The following is a 21,987-nucleotide window of genomic DNA, read 5'->3' on the forward strand; positions in this document are numbered from 1 at the left end:
CACCTTTGCATTTTTAAGGTTCATTTCATCAACAAGAGGAGACATAGTGTAGTTCAGCATTATCAGTATATAGAAAATTTTTTAATATAGGCATCCAAGAGCCACCTCAAGATATTGCTGTAATAAGCTACTGTACTTAAGACTCTACAACAGCTAATTTTTACACTTGCTCAAGCTGAATCTTTATCCTTCTGTAGTTATACAAGGGGAAAATTAACCACACCATTATACAGGCATGCTATTTTATTAGCATTTTATCAAAATTACTGGGAATTCAAAGTTCTGGGGAAGGCTGATCTGTGGTGATTGTTTGCATCCAGGAATCCCTAAAGATTGCTCCTGCCCAAAATCTTGCATGATCAGAAGTAGTTTTTTTTTAATTTTCCTCAGCCCCACTTTTTTTTACTTCTGCTCTCTTCTGTTGGTTCTGCATTTGTCTTCAGGGATTTGGAAACCTACGGCAGTATCTATAATTTATGTATTAATATTTCTTTTGCAATCTCTACTTCATGGAGACCATCAGTCCATAAATGAGGCTGGAGATGTACAGTCAGTTCTGATTAGCTGTTGTGTTGGAAATCCCAGTTTAACTCAAATCTGCAAAATAGAACTCCAGCTTATGTTTAGTCATATGAATATCATCTGCTGCTCCATGCTGAGACTTTAGGCCCTTTTTATCTGTCCCTGGAGGCTGACCAAGAGCGTGCTAAAGGCTTCTTTGCATTTCTGGAAAAGAATGCGGGAGTATTCGAGTTTACTGATTAAAATTTCCATGCTCCCGAGAATGCCTGTGAACTATTCCTGAGCAGAGCAGCTTTCTTTCTGTGAATGCAGATTGTGTGCTTCTAGTATCTATTTATGTTGTACATTTCAATACTAAAAGTGTGATTATAAGACCAGATTCTGTTCATCTTACTTTCTTTTCCCATGTAGGTTGCTTATTGCAGTGATTGCAATTACTACGTTTTCACAGAGTATGGAGGTCTCTGTATTAAGTAGGGCCTATTAAGATTTTGGCAGTATTCCCAAGCCAGTAAAACAGAGACAGAATTGTCCTTTGTGCACATTAAAAGCCTAATTTGAGACTGAAAGAAACAAAACTGATGTTTTTGGTCTGCTGACCTTTCTGTCCTTGACAAATGCCTGTGGGTTGAAACATGAGCCACACCATTCTCTTCTTGCTATGTCTAAAACCATAGAAGGAGGAAAATAATTGAGAAACCTAGTGTGCAGGACTATTAGAAGTTGAAATTTTGGAGCTAGTCAACCTTTGAATGTACAAGGACCATTTCTTGTTCTAAGTGATACTTGAGAAAACTAGTTACAGTGCAGCAAAGCTGAAAGTATGTTTGTTAACAAAATTTGTGAACTAAACTTCATGCAAATTGCACTGAAAACATTAAAATAATGTTAAAGTTATCAAGTGAAACTCTAAAAAGCAAAGAAATGCCAAAGTCTGTTATCTGTGTATAGTACATATGTTTTATTAGAGTCTGTAATATTGAATTATGCCTTCACCCCCCCCTCCCAGATCCCTGCCTCATACATAACTGAAGTGTCTGTTCAGATATTCAGAATACTATTTTATCTTAATTACTCAGTATTTGACCCCAGAACCCTTTTACTGTGTGCCACTCAAACCGTCTTTTGAATAGAAGTTTATTAATTTGTGAGTGGGCTCCTTTTATAGTATTAATCAACATGGCATCTTAGTGATTCAAACCCACTTAATTTTATCTCTGCAACACCATTTTGGGTGTTACTGCTATTTGCTCACATGCAGAATGGAGAAATGAATTGCCATAAAAAGCCATATGGTAGCTTCTATCATCAGTTTTGTAATGCCTAGTTTTTTACTTATTAAAGATTTGGTTTTTTGTTTTTCATTTTTATTTTTAGTTGGACTGATGTCTTGGTTTGGAAAGACAGGAGTTTGCTAAGGGAGGCAGGAGCCTCTCCTGAAATGGAGAATGTAAACTCTCCCCACCCCTCCAAATTGCTATAATTTTAAATTAAGGGGCTCTCAGGCAAAAATATGGGAGCAGGAAATAACAGTTCTTTAATAGGGAAGGGAAAAAAAAGGATAAAATAAACAATGCAGTACACTAGAACAACACTGACAGAGTCAGAACCCAACCTGACACCCTGTTGGTCAGGGTGTTGGTGGCAGTCCAATTGGAAATGTGGCTGCAGTCCTCTGAAGTATCAGGTGTGGTTCTGTTGGAGCAAGGGGGTCCTGTAGAGAAGGATGTAGTCTTCCTCTGGAGATCCAGTGAAGGAAAAGGCAGATGCTGTTCCTCTGGGGAATCCAGTGGAGAAAGCCGTGCTAGTGTCTCAAAAAACCTCTGGATTATATCTGGGTAGCAATGCTTGGCTCCTCCCTCTGGGCAGAGCATCTCACAATGGGATGTTATAGTTCTTATCGGTCATGCACCAATATTCAATAGTCTGTTATCAGCAGAGGTCTCCTCCCGCGGGAGGTGTGATTGTGGTCACTCAAAGAGAAAGATAAGGCAAACTGCTCACTTGACGAAAGATAATCTGCCGTACAGATGGTAATTGAAAACATCTTGCGTTGCAATCTTCAACAACTGAATGTGATCAGAGTTTGAAATTGAGCTTTGATTTCTGTTTAGAGCCTATAGATAGCATGTCAGAGATCTCTTGCAGGTTGTATAGAAAATTATGAGCGTACAATCTGTGGCTATGTGTGGACTTAATAGTTTAAATGGCTTTCAGAGTTTCACAGAGACAGTAAGAAGCATAGGAATAGAATCACATTCTCCGGTATGGTGTTCAGCTAGTTTGATGACAACTTTAACTCAGCAACCCAATTTCCTTCAACAAGTGCTGCTTCCTTGGATGCAAGCTATCTGTTGGGTTTTCAGGGAAAAACCTGTGCAAGGATGATTTACAATTTAATGAAGATTTTTTTTTTTTACTTTTGGCCTCTCACTTCAGGAAGGACATAGAGGTGCTTGAGCACATCCAGAAAAGGGCAATGAAGCTGGTGAAGGGTCTGGAGCACAAATCTGATGAAGAGCAGCTGAGGGGGCTGGGAGTGTTTAGGCTGGAGAAAAGGAGTCTCAGTGGGGACCTTATAATTCTCTACCTGAAAGAAGGTTGTAGCCAGGTTGTTCTCTTCTCCCAAGTAACAATTGACAGGAAAAGAGGAAATGGCCTCAAGCTGTACCAGGGGAGAATAAGATTGGACATGAGGAAGAATTTCTTCACTGAAAGGCTGGTCAGGCTTTGGAGTAGGCCGCCCAGGGAGGTGGTAGAGTCACCATCCCTGGAAATGGTCAAGAAATGGCTTGACATAGCACTTAGTGCTCTGGTTTAGTTGACAAGTTGCTGTTCAGTCAAAGGTTGGACATAATTATCTTGGAGCTCTTTTTCAGCATTAATGATTCTACAATTTTATGGTTCTAAAAATTATACTTTGCTCTTGCAAGAAACATCAATATCACAATGCACAATTTGCACTTCTAGAAAAATGAGTGTAACTGACATTGAAGTTCTGTGCATTTTAAGTCAAGGGAAGGGTTTTGTGCTTTTACTTAAAATGAAACGTTAATTATCAGAAGGGCTGATTAGATAGTGATTCTCTGCTTGCATCCTGTGCTTCATGTCAAATTGGAACTGTCAGACAACCATTGCAGGGATATTCTGCAGGATAGATGTTTGATCAGTTTAGCTGCCAGTCTGTAGAACAAGATTCTGTTGCCAAAGGTGATCTGGCATTTGTTTCTTTGGTGGAAGTTCTTAGCTTGTGAACTTGTGAAATACCTATGTATTTTAAAAGTGAAAGAGGACTGACAGTAGGTGTTGAAAGAGGAACGTGAAGTGTGGTGTTGGAGGTGGTGAGTTTCAGACTGCTGGAAGCACTAGAGTTTCTGAGTACAACTGAAATAAGAATTTTTGTGTTTTAGCAAGAGGATGTCTCATTTAATGTTTGCTAAATTGGACAAATTTAATTCATGCTACTTCTGACACCTGTACTGTTTTTTCTTAGGGGCAAATGGGTTTCTTTTATAAGATTCATAGTAAACTTTGGTTTCTGTTCTATGCAGAAAGAAATTGAAGATCTGCGAACAAGACTGGCCATATTAGAAGGAAAGGATCAACAGCTGAGAAGAGAAATTGAAGAACAAGATAGGCTTATTCAGTCACAGGACTGTGAACTGGCTGCTTTACTTGGCTGCATTTCTTTGAGAGAGCTGCAGGAAATAAGCAAGGCTGTGGACGACACTTTAGCATCCTCCTATCGAATTCCATTCAGTTTAGATCTTCCAGGAGCAATAAAGAGGTATTTAAATTCCAATTTAGTTGTAGAGTCTTATATCTTCCTGTATGTTCTGCTGAATTGGCTGTCAGTTGTTTTCTTCATCATTGTGCCAGCTAATTATCTGGATTTGGACACTTTAAAACTTTCTGAGAAGAGATGTTGGAGTTCTAATATTGATGTACTTCCTCAGAGGAGTTTGTAGTTATTTGAATGTCTTGCACTTAATGTTCTCTTATGGTGGAGATCCACCTGCAGAAAGCATGTGTGTCCATCCACTGTTAATTCCTGCAATCAGCTTATACTATTGTTAGCTGGTGGAATTCTTTTCCCAGTTTGGTAATGCAGTAATTCAAACATGTTTCTTACAGCCTGAAAGTGTGTACTAGGCACCATTCAAGTAAATATTAGAGATGCTTCTTGCTTCCTTGAACTTGTAATTGCAGTAAAGTCCGATGTGATGAGGAGTGCTAGGCTCCTCAAGACAGTGGGGAGGCAGTGGGGAAGAGGATGCAGCATGAATAATTTTGGGACGCTCACAGTTAAATGAACAGTAGATGCATCCTTCAAATGAAAAAGTAGCTACTCTTGGCAGTATTTTGGAAATAACCTCATCTTTATTTAAAAAAGCAATTGAAGTGATGAAACTGTACTGGACATTGGTGATGGGACTTTGAAAGTGGTACTGCTGCTGTGTCACCAAGAGAAAATAAAATTCCTGTTTATCCTAATGTACTTTTCTTCCAGAAAAGCAATAACCATGTTGCTTGCAATTTTTTATCTCCCATCATGTTTATTGGATTTAGTTTGGTTGTATTAACATTCATGAGAAATTGCTGCTCATGTGTGCTAATTTATACAGATTTTTTTTGAGTCAGCAGGACATTTTATAGAGGAGATATTCTTCTCTTTTGACATGTGTTTAAAAGTTTAAATTAGGTTACAAGAAATAGTTTCTTGCATTAAGTTTAGCTTGTTTTAGTAATATCTTATAACTGTGTTTCTGAGATTGAGGAATAAAAGATCTTAAGCAGTCTGAGAAACTGATTTGAGTTTTCTTAGTTTTGGATTTGCTTATGAAAGAATATTCAGATTTTTTTTTTCTCATTGCTGCCATAATATTTGGGTTGCACTTACCTCGCTGGGAAGTTATTTAAAAGTGAGTTAAATAGTATGGGTTCAGGAGGAATTTTCTCTGAGTTGTTTGCTTACTAGCACCATGAATAGCACAATCACTTGAGAGAAAACAGGCATTCATTATTCAAAATGAGTTCATAACTGGAATGAAAATTTTAAAATAATTTCTTTTCTTTCTGTTAATTTTTAAAAATGCAATGAATGAAACATCTTTTTTTTTTTTCTTGTTGGTTGACTTTGTCACCAGTGGTTAGATGCTTCTGCTCTCATTCCCATAGCTGAAGTTCTGCTGTTGGGACTCTGGTGTGTTGACCTTGGCTGCACACCAGATGCTCACCAAGCCACTCTATCACTCCCTCTTTTCAGCTGGCCTGGGGAGAGAAAACAAGATGGAAAACAATCCATTTCAAATTTGAGATAAGGCAGTTTACTAAAGCAAAAGCGAAATGTTGCATGTATGCAAACAAAGGTTTTATTCTCTACTTTCCATCATCAGGTGATGTCCAGACACTTCCCAGGAAGCAGAGCTTCAGCACATGTAGTGGTTGCTCTGGAAGACAAGCACTGTAAATAATGAATGCCCCTGCTTCCTCTTCCTTTTGTTAGCTTTTATATCAGCAGACATCCCAAACATCCTGTAGTATGGAATATCCCTTTGGTCAGTGGGAGTCAGATGTCCTGGGTATCTCCTTTCCCAGGATTTTGCCTAACCTCAGCCTACTGCTGGTGTGGGAGGGCAGAATGTTGGAGAGAGGGTGCTGATGCTGTGCAAGCCCACACTGGTGTGTTACCAATGCCTTTCCAGCCGCCAATGCAAAGCACAGCACTGTGGGGGCTGCTGTGGGGAAAGTGAACTCCATCTCAGCTAAACCAAATACAGGACACATAAATGCAGTTATTTAACAGTGAGAATTTATTCAGATTAACGGTGAGCTTAACTGATGGGTGGCTTCCTTTTCAAGCTGTGCAGTCTATCGTACCTCAACTACAGAGATTTTATGTCTGAATCCCGGCCTGTTCTTCTTCTGTAAGATGAAAGAGCATCACGCACATAGTAAGACATTTGGTGTGGGTATAATTCCTATGTGCCTATGGGCATCCCCTAGATTGTCATACAGTTAGACAATAATTTAGGAGATTATCTTGTTTAAACTTCTGCTCCAAATGAGGCTACAATTTCCAAGTGAGATCAGGTTGCTCAGTGCCCTATCTGTCTGAGTTTTGTATATCTTCAAAGACGGAGATTTTGCATCCTGCATTTCACCACCCTTGCTGTAAACTCTTTTTCCTTTGTCTTGCCAGAATTTCCATGGTTGCAGCTTGCATTGGCTTATTCTAAATCAGTACTTGTGGAAGAAGTATTGTTTATTAGGTGACAGGTTTACATACTTTATTGATGCTAGTTCAACATATTAGTTTTAAATTCCAAAGTCTTGGCATAGTTAATCTGAAAGAGGTTTTTCTGGAAATGTGCATTTGATTTTAGGAGTAGTTGCAGAGGAGAAAAAAAGTTTTCTAAATTTAGAGCTATCTGTGTGAGAAATAAAGCTATTACTCGTGCACATGTGCTAGAGATCAGTGATTATGTAGAAAGTTCAATATCTAAGGACAGTGAATTACTCGCTCCTCACTGTTGGGCTGCAAGATACTCTGTATTTATTCTAGCAACATTGTCTTTGTCAGTGAAGTACTGCTATAATGTGCTTTTGCATAATGATTCGTTGACTACATGGATTGCATTCAGCGCTGGAGTAACACGGGCAGGGCTAGTGTGAAACATCTCTTAAGACAGTCTGTGCTGTAATGAATTGTATTTGGTGGTTTGCAGCTCACTAAAAAATAAAAAATTATTAAATATATTGAAGCAAACTTCCAGGAACATGAGAGGATATATTAAACAAAGAATACTTGCTCAAGTACTTGCCCTTCTGTGTAAGGAGGAAAAGAGCAAGTCAAAAACAACACTGGGATGAGCATTGGTTCTAAGCTTATTTTTCTTGTCTAGTGTTTTTATTTTTTCAGGAGTGTTCTTTGTTTTGCCTTATCTTTGGTATGTGCTGAACTTTTTAAATACAAAGAGCCTTTGTCAATACCTAAAGCATGATTTGAGTTTGAAGAATTAAGAAATGTTAGGTGCATTACCCTGGGACCTTACTTGAGGGCTGTTGGAAGACACAGTTAAAACCTGCTGGTTAATGGGCAAAGAAAAATGTTTTGACAGGGAATTCTCACTGAGGTTGAGACTGCAAAATGTGGTTGTTTTGCTCATCCAGATAGGCTTAATTGCTCTTGGTAAGCTAAAGGGTGTAATCATTATTTTAAAATGGGAAATTGCAGGGCAAAAGCTCAGTTCACTTGTATGAGGTTGCGTGGAGATGTGTTTAAAAGGTGGGAGCAACTGGTGTTGTGTGCACTGTGACACATGCCAGTGTTTTAACTGAAGACAACACACTGAAATCAGAGGAAAATGGGTCTGGATGTTTCAGCATGAAGTACTTTCTTCTGGAGATTGCAAAAAGTATCCAAATATATAATTTTCATATTTGCTACTGGACGCCGTTTCAGAAATACATGTTTTTAACTGGTGTAACTTGCATTTTCTAATTATAAAAGAAGACCATATTAATTATTTGACCTATTCACTTCAATATCTGTTAGTTCCTTTATTTGTTTCTTTCCATTTCACAACACAGACTAAGGAAATCTGTTTTGCTTCATTTTTAGTTTCATTTTGTAGTTTCTTTGTTTTATCCATATCGGCAGATGCATGTGTTCTTACAGCATGCCATTCTTAAAATAAATTGCACTGTTCCATCTGGACTATTGTCTGGGCACTGATTGCTGGTCGAAAGAAATTCAATTATATACCTTTCAAAATATTAGAATGCTCTATCTCTTCTTCACATGGAACAGTTTTTGATTAGTAGGCGTTTGTTCTATGGTGGGTTTGTGGGACCCTCTGAAGATAAGGAAATTCTCTGTTATGTGTATTAGTTATTAGAGGGTGGCCAGTGGTGCAAGGAACTGAACTTGAACATTTATGCAGCCAGTTCACTCTGCTTTTGTGACGCCTGGAGTTCATTTGAGAAAGATCAATTCAAAATGAAGTACAAGTACTCAGGGGGGTGTAAATCCCATTTGTTGGAGTATACTCAAAGTATTCAGCAACTTCAGTTAAGGACAAAACCTGATAAAGACAAAAGAGCTGTTTTTTTTTTTTCCGAGAACTTGGTTTACTCGAGTAAAGTTGGAGAAAAGACTTCAACATCGTTTCACATACTAACTCAGGAAAGTAGGATTTAGAATGGGCTGTCATGTTTTGTCATTGGGAGAGACTGCTTGCTGCTGTTCAGGGCCCCACTGGAAAGTGTTCTTCTTGTGGGTAACTAGGTAGAAAGGGCTCTCAATCTGGCTGTACTCAGGAATGTGCATTCTCCAAAAACCTATGGTGCCTAGGAAAGCCTGTGTTTCCTTCTTGCTCGTTGGTGAAGACATCGTGGTGATCTCGTTGATGACATCAGTTGGAATCTGATGCCATCTGTCTTGCCACTTTACTCCTAGAAACTGGATTTCTCAGGCAGGTCCCTTGACTTTGCTCTTCTTGATGGCAAAGCCGGCTTCTAGCAGAATCCTGATGATCCTCTCTCCTTTCTCAAATACTTCTATTGCCGTGTTTCCCCACACAATGATGTCATCGATGTACTGCAAGTGCTCTGGAGCCTCACCCTTTTCCAGTGCAGTCTGGATCAGTCCATGGCAGATGGTAGGGCTGTGCTTCCGCCCCTGGGGCAGTCGATTCCAAGCGTACTGCACGCCTCTCCAGGTGAAAGCAAACTGAGGCCTGCTTCTGCTGCCAGAAGAATGGAGAAGAACACATTGGCAACGTCAACAGTGGCATACCATTTAGCTGCCTTGGACTCAAGCTCGTACTGGAGCTCTAATATGTCCAGCATGGCAGCGCTCAGCAGTGGAGTCACTTCATTCAAGGCACGACAATCCACAGTAAATCTCCATTCTCTGTCAGACTTGCGCACAGGCCAGATGGGACTGTTGAAGGGTGAGTGAGTCTTGCTGACCACCCCTTGGCTCTCCAGCTCACGGATCATTTTGTGGATGGGGATCACAGCATCTCAATTTGTCTGATACTGCCGGTGGTGCACCGTCGAGGTGGCAATTGGCACTCGTTGCTCTTCCACCTTCAGGCGTCCTACTGGAGATGGGCTTTCTGAGAGTACAGGCAAGGTGTTCGACTGCTTGATGTCCTCTGCCTCTAAAGCCACTATCCCAAACGCCCACTTGAGTCTCTTTGGGTCTTTGTAATAGCCATTCCAGAGGAACTCCCAATTTCTTATCAAATGTCATAATCCAGCTTGAGCCTTGATAATAAGATTGTCTCATTTTCAGCTAGTCCCATACCTGGGTTTGTCTTTGACAAGGCTATCATCTTGGCTTTCTTGAAGTATTTGGCTACAGTCTCTTGTGAGAGGCTAAGACAAGTCATAGGTGAAAGAAGAGATCTGCCTCATCTTTTGTGAGCTGACTGATTAGGAAGTTCATCTTTCTTATAGATAGATAAATAGATAGGTGTTTCCTTCTCCATTTTGTCTGCTTAGGATTAATTTCATTCCTTTGTTCTCTGCCTAGGATAGAAGGGTAGAGTTCATGGGCAAGTTGCTTTGTTTCCTTTCTTGTGGCAGCAACTCTAGGACAAACTATGTATTGAAAGCCTTGTGTGCCATAAAATGTCTGTGCTTAGGCACATGAAGTGAATTTGCTTTCTGTGAAGGTGCAAACGTGGCTCAGAAGTTCATAATGACTCTGATCCCACTGGAGGAGGAGAAGGGACCCCAGTTGGAGGGAGGAAAATGGGCTTTGCAAAGTCTACTCCCACACCGTAGGCACTGGCCTTCCTTGGGAAGAACAGGGAGGATTAAAACACAGAGCAGGGAAAGGAAAGAGCCAGTCTTCCAACATGGAGGACAGAGGCATTGCTGTCAACCTGAATTGTTTTGGAGCAATCTTAAAGGCAGTTTTTTGTCCTTCCAAGCAGTGTTATAGAAGGAAAAAGTCACAGCAGAAGGATAAGTAACACTTGCTTGAGTGCTCACGTGTATGATGTAATAAGGAATCTGGTTTTCCCTGCTGAGCATCTGGTTCCCCCTGCTTGCTTGAACAGCATCCAGTGGGACGTAGCAGCCTATAAAGCTCAGGCCACATATGTGCTGATTCCTCTGGGTATGTGCACAATGAGATTTACTTCTCTTCAGGGAAAAATGACCAGCTGTCTCAATCAATGTGTGATACTAAATTAGTTTGTATATAATGAAGAGAAACAGCTAGCAACTATATCCAGGGACAGACCCTTTCAGTCAGTGAGGTAAAATGGATGTTATTCTTAGGAGAATAATTGCAGCTGCTGTGGGCAAGCTCTAGTTTTTGTGCAGTCCAGACAGATGTAGCAGAAGAATGGGGATATATTGATATGTCAGAAAATCTGGGGAAAGTATTAGTTAGGATGTGATGAACTGCTCCTGCAGATAGCTGTTTGATTGTCCCTTTGTTCTCATTCTGATGCTCCTGTTCCTGATAGCAGCTGAAGCAACAACTGCTTCAACTGCCCTGCAGCATCAGCTGGCAGAAGAGTGGTGGGAAACCCAGCACCATATGAATGGTTTGGCTGGTTGAAACACCCAGCTGGTTTGGCTGTCTGAATGGTGATTTATAGGACCAGAAGATTTCTCAATGCATGGCAATAAAAACTGAGCTTGTTGTGATGATTAAAGATGCCAGCAGCATCTTCAGGTGTCTGTGAACTGATAGTTTCTGCTGGAGTGATTTTATGTAAAAACCCCAAAACCATACTGAGATTCTGCCTCTGTTCTTGTATTGCTGGCATTTAAGAAACCACTTTATTAATCATTCTTATAAAAAATTGTGAAGTGTCATCCAATGCCCTGATTTTTCTTCAGGTCTCCTAACTGGGGCTACTGTCTGGCAGCACTCAGCAAATAAGAGTTGACTCTGTTTAGAGTTTTTATGTATGCAAGAGCTGGGCAGGATGATGAGTTTTTAAAGTACACTTCCTATAGGTGTAAGTCTTTGAGAGTTGACAAAGGCAAGTACAGTCACTGAGTCAGTGAGAAACCCTATGGTAAGCTGAGGTTATACAAACATTGAGAAAGTGTATTTCCAGTTCTGACTCTTGAAAAATTCTGAGTGGGGAAGCATATGTATGCAAGCAGTCCTTGATGTATAGCAACAGTGAAGAAATACTGCTCTGCAAATGATAGCTTGAAAAAGAGCAAGTTGCTGGAGAAAAATCAGCTCTCAGATCACTCAGAGGTAGGTGCATAATTTCTGGTTCTCATTCATATTCCTTCAAGAACTTTGTAGATTGAAATGTGCAGAAAGTGTGATGCTCCTGTGCCTTAAAGTACATCTCTTGATAGTTGTTGTCTCAGATCAGATTAATTTTTGAGGTTTGAAGTTTTCCAAGGTGAGACTTTGCATTTTACTTCTAATTCAGGTGACTAGTCCTTGCAGCTGCCAGAATTTTCATTTTATTATGAGTTAAACACAACTTTTCTTTCCTTGTATTTAATGTCCAAGTCCTTTCCTCAAGAGCACTTTCAGGTTTAGATAAAGAAATTGGATTTTTACCACATCAGCTGAGCAGAAATTTTCTATTTTTATAATTTTTTAACTAGGTCTGTCATATTATAGAAGTTTTTTCTGGGCTGCATTATTGAAGAAAAAAATCAGAGTTTATTTGGAAAACCTTGACTTAGGTTTAAAGGGTGGTTTTACTTCCCATTAAAAAGATATGCTGCTGTGAAAATACCATTGTTTTAAGTCCCATGGATCATTGCACAAGGATGAAAAGGAATTTATGTGCTTGGCTGAAAAATTGCTTTCTCGGTATGGTAATACTCAGATGTGTAGCCCAGACAGGCTTATGAGACAACCACATGGAATGAAAATCTTGTTATCCCATTTCTTTCTTGATTAGGTAGAATCAAGCTTTGTGTTAAAGAGTTTCAAAAGAGAACAAAAAGTGGTGGTTTACATTTGTGCATTTAATGCATTCTAGCCCTGAATGTCCCTAATTGAGCAGAAGTGTAGGGTCAGCAGTGCCCTGTAGGTCTTACCCTGCTAAAATCTGCCCATGGTATCTGTAAATAATAATCTGTTGGTTTTCTTCAAGAAAACTTTGGAAACAAGTATGTTTTTCTTCATTTTTTCTTCTTTTTTGTTTTCTTTAGTCCTAGTTGTACGTGTCTAGCTTAAAGATGTCTCTTGTTAAATAGAGTTTTGTTCAAAGCTCTTTTTTTATGAGTTGTTTTCAAAACTTTCTGAGATATGCCCATTGAGGGAACTATAAAATCACAAGGAAGTTATTGATTGATTTGGTTTTATTCTGTGGATTTATTCCCTAAAGGCACAGTGAAGTCCATATACTGAAGACTTTTGGTGGTTTTTTGCCTTGATGTAGACTGTAGCAGACATTTACACCAAAGGTTCCCCAAGTAGCACTTGTGATTGTTTTTTTTTTGCAAGGGACTGGACAAAAGCTTTTTTTTTTTTTTGAAGGTCAGCTTCTGTTTGTTGTTAAAAGCAAGATTACAAGTGTAGGCCTTGGTTTATATATTTTTATCTTCTAAGAGAGTATAGCTTCTTGTGACTTCAGAATTGGAGCAAGAATCATGTTAGAAGACATGAAGCTGTAAAAACCATGATCCCTGCAGTTGTGATCATGAGAATGATCACAATAACCTTATTGTTTGCAGGCAATCTCATTACTCTGGGCCAAATTCAAACTGTAAACTGTTTAAATTTGCTGATTTTTATCTAGAAGGAAATACATATTCATGTGAATTGTGGGTTCAGCCCATCATGCTTTTTGCATACAATCTGAGCGTGGGCTTCTAGGCTGTTGTTCTTGAATTAGAAATTCAAATATGGGTAATTTTAAATTGTTCTGACTTGTGCTTAGTTTTAAAGAAATTAAAGTGCTTTTTGCTTAAGCACTGTATTGTGGTGTGGAGATTGGGAGTGTAATGACAAGATCTATAATAATTTTTTAGGTGACAGTAATGTAAAGGAGAATACTTGCTGTTAAAGGACTTTTTACTTGTCTTTCAGTGTGTTCAGGCAGGGATCAGAGATGGCAGCTTATTTTCTCTATGAAAAATAAGAACTTTTAGTACAGGATTTATTTGTTTTATATTGGTACCCTGTGTGTGGTATGTTCTGTTGTGTGGATACAAAACTAAATTCTGACTGCACTCTTTGTTGCTGTATAAAAATTTTATTATTAATACAGGAACTGTTTCTGTTTAAGCAGTGTGTATATTTATATATATTGAATATGGAGAACAGCATGAATTGCCTTTTGCCCATTTGCATTCTTTGAATTTTTTCTTAGGAAGCAAAATGTAAATACATAATAGCTTGGTATGCAAAGGGAAGTATACTAGCATAGTGGAAGGAAAGACACTCAGAAACATGCCTTCCTTTTGGAAAAAGCCATTCTTCCCAGTATTGTGCTAGTTAGCCTTCCTTTGAACAAAGCCACTTCCACAGTATCTGTAATTCCTGCATGCAAATTTAAACTTCTCAGAAGATTCTTTAAAAGGCATTTTAAACATTAAGTGTCATGATATAACAGAAAATGTCCTCTGTGGTAATGTGGGAAGGTGTGATAGAGTGAGGGATATGGCAACCAGACCACTTGATTCTTATTCTTCCCTCTGTCCCCTATTGCATTGAAATGTTTTCCTTTATTTTGCCTGCACACCATTCCCAATTATGAATATCATCATCTTAGCAGGATCCAACTGTGTCATTACAATTAAATATACTTAGTAGCTACTCTTTAATATCAGTAAAATGAGGTACTTAAAGGATACTGCCTGAAGTGTTTGGATCTTAACATTTTTCCCATAGTCTGTTGTTACGTGCCAGATCAACTTCAGTTTCTGAGCATGCAGCATTCCCACACCCTCCTGCAGCTCTCCAGCCAAAGTCTGTGTTTTGCCAAAGTATTGCTTCATGTGTGATCCAGAAATTACATAATCTCTCAGCTCCTGCTTTCCTGTTCTAATCTAGCCTGTATGCAGTGATACTCTGGGATGTAGCATGTGAACATTCCTGTTCTTCTTTCCTCCTAATGGATCCCAATGTCTGTAAGTCCATGGCATGTCATTCAAATGAAAGGCCTGTGTGGCCATCTACATGAATGAAGATATACTGCGCATGAGGTATAGATTGCTGTAGATTCTGCAAGTGTTAAAAACCTTTCTTTTCCTTCTTATTTAGTCAGTTAAGTTCGTGTTAATTGAATTCCTGTCTTGCTCTAGTCCTTTCATCAACTGGGTCAAGAATTTTGCTTTCTCTGTGATAGAGTTAGCTTATAATGAATTTGAGAAGTAAGTTCTAAATGGTCCTCATAATGGATTGCTAAGACTGTGAGGAGAAGCTGTCAAACTCTTGATTAGCTATTCTGTCAGAGAAGAATAGCAATGAGTCAAAACTTATGGATGCCTTCCCAGGCAAGAATTTTGTGTTATTCCAAAGAGCTCTTTCTAAAGTCATTTACCCTTGTAGTAATACCTAAAGCAGCTTTTAAGCAGACAGAATACCCCTCTTAAAATGAAATATGATGCTCCAGGGTGGTTGTAAAAGAAAATGCTGTTTCTGGTTCAAGTCACATGTAATAGATCATGGCGGTTAAAGCTCTTTGTTGGTAGAATGAATCAGTATTGACTGCCTGGTTACTCTTGTGGGTCATTACCTTGTCAGTTAATTGGAAAGCTTGTGAGGGGCTTCTCTGTGACAGTGTTTTGTGGTGGAAGAAAACAACCTGGGAATAAATGTAGTTAAAAGCAGTTTGTAGTTGGTAATGATGGCTGGTTCCTAACATGGTTTTGATTGCTGTGTGTGCATTGTATGATGGGCTAATCTCTGCGAGGGGTAAGGGATTCCTCTGGTATCACTCTGAAGGCTAACAAGGATTTGAAACAGAATATTACTGTGAAATTCGTGCCATAAATAAAACAAATACACTTGTAAGAGTCTGTGTGAAGGATCTTTAGATTTGAGTCTCTGGTTAATCCAGCTATCACTAGCTTCAGTCAAATTAATGACTTACTAATGATATCCTTTATTGATATAGGTCAGATTAATATAAAATTCCATTAAAACTATAGTTCCACAAAATTATATTGAAGCTGTAGTTTTGCTGTTATCGTAGTGGCAGCATTTGATTCCTTGTTTATTTTTTAGTGACTTGTTAGAGACTCATGGAAAAGAAATCTGGGTATAGAGAGAATGTTTTTTCCCACTCAGCACCTGGTCCTGAAAGTTTTCATGGGTTTGTGCATCCTTGTTAGCAATGCAGATTTGACAACTTGGTCCTAGTTTGCCATGCTGTTTTGAATGCATTGCTTCAAAAGAGGTTAAAAATTGATTTCTCTTCCTGTTAGCTGTGTGATTTATGCAGAGCAGTGAAAAGTATGAACCTGGGGGGAGCTTTCTGTGAGGAAAGGAAACAGATGAGAGGAAGAGCACACAGAAGATATTTGTTAGAGTTGCCATCTATATACTGTTGTTCTTCTGGCTAAAACTGCACTTTATATTTTATTATGGCCTGGGTCTTTAGAGTTGAATTTTATGAGGCATTTTCAGTACAATTGGGTCAGTCACCCAGTATTCATTCAATTACACACTGCAGCCTTGCTGCTGCCCCTTGACATCTGTACACAAAGCCCATCTTTTTTTTACATAACCTGACCAGCTCAGATGCCAATTGTGGGAGATGCTGAAAGTCACTGGGAGCTCCAAAGCATAAGAAAAGAAGTGGCTAAATAGTTCATTCTGTCTGGCATGCCCAGAGGCAAGCAGGGAGCTGATAATGGCATCATTACACCAGCAATACTTTGTGTTTTGCACATATATTGCTGTAGAAAAGGGAGACATTTGAGATACTGTGAGAAATGTCATTAAACACTTTTACATAGGTAGGCAGCTGCATTTCTGATTGTTTCATTGCACAGGTGCTGGGGTGGTAATGAGGTGACAGGCCTGGCTGGGCTGTAGATAGGAAAGATGTGTGCTCCTTGAAGCAGGGTATTAGGGACAGCAATGCAAATAGGTGCCTCATTAATGTGATTAAATGATACTCTGAATTCTGCCTCAGAGGCTATTTCACTCCGGTGTGCAGTTAGCCAAGATGGTCCAACCAGCCTCTCTGTAGGTGATCAATAGCTGTTTGCAACTCCAGCTTCACCTGCTTTGGGAGTCATGCTTGTGAAAATGCTGACTCTTGAACTAGGGCTCAGGAAGTACTGTGCTTGGAAAATCAGGGCAGGTTCTCAAAAGAAAACTGAAATGCATACAGAAGAGGAATGCATAGGCAGCAGGAGCTGTGTGCATGTCAAAACAGGTGCTCAGTTGTAGTGTGCTTTCTGAATAACTGTGGCTTTTGTTTCTTCCACCTGAAAAATTAATACAACACTGCCTTGTCATGCAGGAGTATCACTGAAATAAATCCAGTGATGTCTCTGATATGTTTGGATGTTTCAATGCCTAACACTAGAGAAAAGCTCAGAAATGTATCATTAGTTCTTGTTTGGGAAAAATAGTAATGGTAGGTCATGAAAGAAATTTTTTTATATTTATTGTTTTTATATTTATTATTTTTTTATTTATTGTTTTTATAACACAGGCATGAGGAAAAATTGAGATGCTGCTAATGGGGTGTGCTGACTGTCACATACACAGAACTGAGGTGTTTGACAGAAAAGAAAATAGTGTGTGATAAAGTAATTGAACACTGTATAAAAAATGTACACCTCCTAAGTCAGAGAGAGAGAGGAGTATTGAAGTTGCAAAAATAACCTCTCTCCTAACTCCTGATGTTTGATTTGCCTGCAGTTTTGAACTTCTTGTTAAAATGTAAATGGTGGATTTATTTACAAGAGCCAAAAGAACAAGTTTACTTTAGATTTGGTAATAGAAAAGTAGGAATCCTACATGCTTATAATATATGGAAGAAAACCGTTCATTTTGTTCATGTAAGAATGAGTGATGCCTCAATTTCAGCCCAGTGTTGCATCAATTTGGTACAAATATTTGGTAGGTTTTTATGGATCTAAAGAAACCGAGTATTGGTATTTCATGTGAAGTTACTGTGAGAACAAGTGACTGTAGTTGAACTTTTTCTGGTAGAGTTGAAAACTGGGTTGTAAACTGCCAGTTCTTTGTGTCAGAAATGCCTTTGTGTTAGGTTTTTGGATGATGGTCTAGCAAAACACCAGTCCTGGACATTGGTGGGAACTACTAAGTTTGCTTTAGGTATTATGATTACACAAATAATCATAACTGTGTTTCAAAGGGTAAGTAAAATCTGTATACTTGTTAATAAAGAACTGTAAAGGTGATGTTGGTTAGTCATTAGCAACCCTGAAATGAAGCATAGTTTTTGTCTTGATATTAACTTTGTTGTGTTGGTATGAGTCAGCTTAACACTTTATTTCCACATGAAAATGTGTCTTGTGTAGCAGGTCATGTTGAGCAGAGGTTAACTTTTAAAATTTTATTTATTATTTTATTTTATTTTATTTTAATTCCTTCTAGCCTTCAGGAAAAGGAACAGTTGTACAGCATGTCCATTAAAGAAACTACTGCCAAAGTAAGTACATGTTTTCAGTTCTTCAGAATATTTACAGAAGCAGATCATAGCATACATATTGTCTTTGCTTTAGGAAGCTGGTTTTGTGGTCCTCCTTCTAAGAAGATTTTGCATGTAAATATTTTTAAACATTCACTGAAAAGGCCTCCCCAGCTTTTTGTTTGAACAGGCCACAGGGATTAAAATACTTCAGGAAGCAGATAGAGTAATCTCTTCTTTCTCAGCTTTTTTACTAGCAATCCATGCTCTTGCTGAGATCTCTATTTAGGAACACACTCCTCAGCTTCATGAAATCATGGTCATAGCTGAATGCTTTGGCTCTTAATATAGAATCTCTTACTTTCTTGTCTAACTGGTTTTGTTGGTATGAAGGGAAGAACATAAATGAAGTACCTCTTTCCCCCACCATTTCACTAATAATCTAGCTAGCAATCTTATTTTCATACCCTTTAAAAATACAAGGAAAAGTGATACAGCTTATTTAGCACAATTTTTGTTTCTAACTAGAAATGTTAATTCTTTTCCTTTATCTTTCTTATTTCATGGACTCCTTTCAAGAAATAGAACACTAAAGTTTTATTTCAGAATGGCCCAGTTGCTCCATGAATGCTCTAGGAAAAAAGATCCATTTACTCTAGCTAATTCACATAGATCTGTATGAAACAGGAAGTGAAAAATATTTCTGGGTTTTGATTAATAATGAATTTATACTCTGAAATACATTTGTTTTTCATGTTTTCTCTAGTACCAGTTACTTAAGTAAAAATTTTATCCTTTATCATCTGTTCTTCCTAATCATCTTGGCCAGCACTTTGACTGTGCACTGTTAAAAAGATAATTTGAAGACTGCGTCTCATAACCACTCCTTCCTTCTCTTCCACTTTATTTTGAGCTCATTTTCTCTATTCCTTGCTTATATCCACATCTTGGGAAAATTAATATAGACTATAACAATGATTACCCCTGTATTTTTTAAATGGCTATGAATAAAGTGTCAAGGAAATTATTGTGACTGACCTACAGCTCATCTACTAAAATGAATGAGACATTAAGTAGCTCAAAATGCTGTTTCAAGTATTGTTTCAAGCCATTTGCAAGCTAAAGCATAAGGTATGGAATTTACCTTTTTCCCAGAAAATGTCTCATGAGGTTTTATTTTATCACCATAGTATCTAGGCACTTTTTCAATAACAGCTGAAGCATTAGGTAACAGTAGAGAAGTCTGTGAGGTAGGATTTCACAGCTTGTTTTTTTCTCTTTAAATTTTCAATAGATAAAATGCTATTTTAATTTTATTCCATTCCTATGTGATGATTTTTATTTGTTATAGACGATAAATAGGAAGCATGTAGTGAGACTTCTCCAAATAATTTCCTATTTAGTTTATTCATATAATCTCATCCTATTATTTTCATCTCAAAATAAATAGAGCTGGTTTTTTAAACCTTTTTATTGTATGGGGAAAACATTTCTTTGTCAAAGGTCTGTCCTTTTCCCCTGTGCCACTGGCATTTCTATGGCCTTTTCTGCCTCATCTCTCTTGTTTTCAGCTGTGGCTGCAAAAGCCAGCTTCTGCCTGCTAATGAAGGTGTGCTGCCCCTTGTTCACCACCTTCCTTCAGAAATTAATATCTGCTTTCACTAATGGCAAGATTGTGCTGTGTGGGAGACCAGGTAGACTGTTTCTTCCTTTAGGCAGTGTTAGCAGAATTTGTTTATCTTTTCCAAGCTGCTGTTTTAAAGAAATGTGAAGGTTACTCAAAACTTATTTTTTCTTGAGGTGATTGGAGAGTCAATCCAGTGCTTTACTTGCTGTCCTTGTCCCTGTTTTTGCTGCTTTAGATTAAGATCATAAGCTGGAAAGATGGAAGAGGATGACGATGGGCAAACTTGCCTTTGATATTTTGCTGTTTTTCATCTTGATTCCACATATCTTTGCTGACCAGCTTCCTACTGGTTTCAGATAGACTGCTTTTTTGAGTAACATTTCAGTCTGAATGCAGATTTGTAAGGTATATTCCTAAACAAGAGCCCTTTTTAAAAAAAAAGCCTGCTTTAAAAAAACCTCAGAAACCACTCAAGAGTATTTTAAAATAAATAGAGTAATACTTGTCTGCAAAAACACTTTGCTGAAACTGAAAGAGATTTTTTAGACTTCTAGACATTTAGACTTTGAGCTTGCTGATCTATGGGTCACAGCAGAGCTGGTCACTGAGAGCAGTCAGGCTGGTTAGAGAAGGATGGTGTTCACTGGGAGCCCAGGACACTGGCTTTGTGAATGTTCACCATCTTTGTTAGCTAAGAAATAACCTTTCCTTAGTGGCTGAATAAGCTACTGTAATGAATAATGGGATCTGTTATGAAGATACAATAATTATAAAAAATGAAAAGGATTGGAGCTTATAGAGTAGCCCTGATGTAACTCAGAACATTGCCATTAGTTTAGGGGATATTGCTTTGTCTTTCCCACTTGCTCATTTAGTTTTGTTGAACTATGCCATATGATAGGTCTGAAGATTAATGTTATTCATTTATCTACAGAATACATGTGACATTGATACAATCAGGGGCCCAGCATCCCTACTTATCTCATGTTCCAGAAGAATCGTCTCTGAGTTGGAGGGGCTGCCTTTCTGCCTCTGGTCCCTGCATTTTGGTCCATTAATAAAGAGTGCCAGCAAGCTTTGTTCTGACAGTGGGGCTTACAAAGTGGACAGTGCTCACTAGAAACTGATTAAACATCCCACCTTATTTTGCATAATTGCCAAACAGCTGTCTAGTGATAATGACTTTAACTTATTACCAGCATGGGATATATTCGTGCAGTTTTCCTGGAGCTGAAAGATTCCCTATCTAATTGCAATTCACTGAGCCATTCAGTGCCCCTAAAGAGAGAGTACTGCTTGGAAAGAAGTCATTAAAAACTTTCAGATTTATTTTGGAGATGGGAGACAGAAATGGCCTTTGGGTTTTTTAGGCACGTTTATTCACCTCTGACAGGTTTGGGGTGTTAAAAACATTTTAACTGAATTAGCTGGTGAGTCACTTAGAAGGGGGGGCTGAAACAAACTGAAATATCTGGGAATTAAAAAATTATTGTAGGTGCAGAAGCCATATGTGTTTTTAAATTAATAGGATGATTCTGAAGTCTTTATAAGTAACAGTTACTGCTTGGAGGATGGTTCTGTTGACTCAAAAAATATTGACCCATTTATAGGTAACAGATAATCTCAGCAAAGTAAGAGGGTGTTATTAATTTAAAAGGATTTAAAGCTAGTGTTATGTACAAATTATTATAATTTAATTGTACAAACAGGTAAACCATTAGAACTATAAAATTTTGCTCTTTAAAAAGTGAAGTGATAACTGTGCCTCTGTTAATAAGCATGGCACCTGCTTTTGAGGAAGGAAAAATAAAAGTGAAGGAAGGCAGGGAAACTTCTCTCTGGGGATTTCCTTTCACATGAAATTATTTCAGAACTGCCTGTGCCTGTCTTGACTATTTCTTTAGTTTTGGTTCCAATGAATGCAATGTTTTCTTAAGTGTCAGCTACTATTTTAAGAAAGTGTTTGGCATCTGCCTCCAAAACAAGGGATTTGCCTTAGTTCATTGAAGGATTTTTGTTTGTTCATTTTGCTTTCCTTGCAAAATGATGCAATATGGAGTAAACCCCAACATTTTTGCATATGTGGGACTTGTATAAATTTTGCATGCTGCATAAGCTCCTTCTGAGGTGGCAATGTACGCTGAAATGTAAAGTAAAGAAACAGGTGAACTTTCTTTATATTTTTTTCTCTATTTTTCCTATCTCCATGTTTTCAATACCAGACCCTTTTGATTGTTGAAGGACCTCCTCCAGTTAAAAAGATAGAGA

General features: G+C 38.3%; 1 protein-coding gene across 1 annotated transcript in view; it reads left to right on the top strand.

The window, feature by feature from the left end:
• The window catches only part of DISC1 (DISC1 scaffold protein), a 189,329-nt gene that overhangs the window by 60,614 nt on the left and 106,728 nt on the right, over positions 1 to 21,987 (top strand). The window contains exons 6-7 of the mRNA XM_030944434.1: positions 4,074 to 4,309; positions 18,059 to 18,113. Coding sequence (XP_030800294.1) covers positions 4,074 to 4,309; positions 18,059 to 18,113 — 291 coding nt within the window. The remainder of the gene's footprint in view (positions 1 to 4,073; positions 4,310 to 18,058; positions 18,114 to 21,987) is intronic.

This window comes from Camarhynchus parvulus, chromosome 3 (assembly GCF_901933205.1).
Source record: "Camarhynchus parvulus chromosome 3, STF_HiC, whole genome shotgun sequence".
NCBI lineage: Eukaryota > Metazoa > Chordata > Aves > Passeriformes > Thraupidae > Camarhynchus > Camarhynchus parvulus.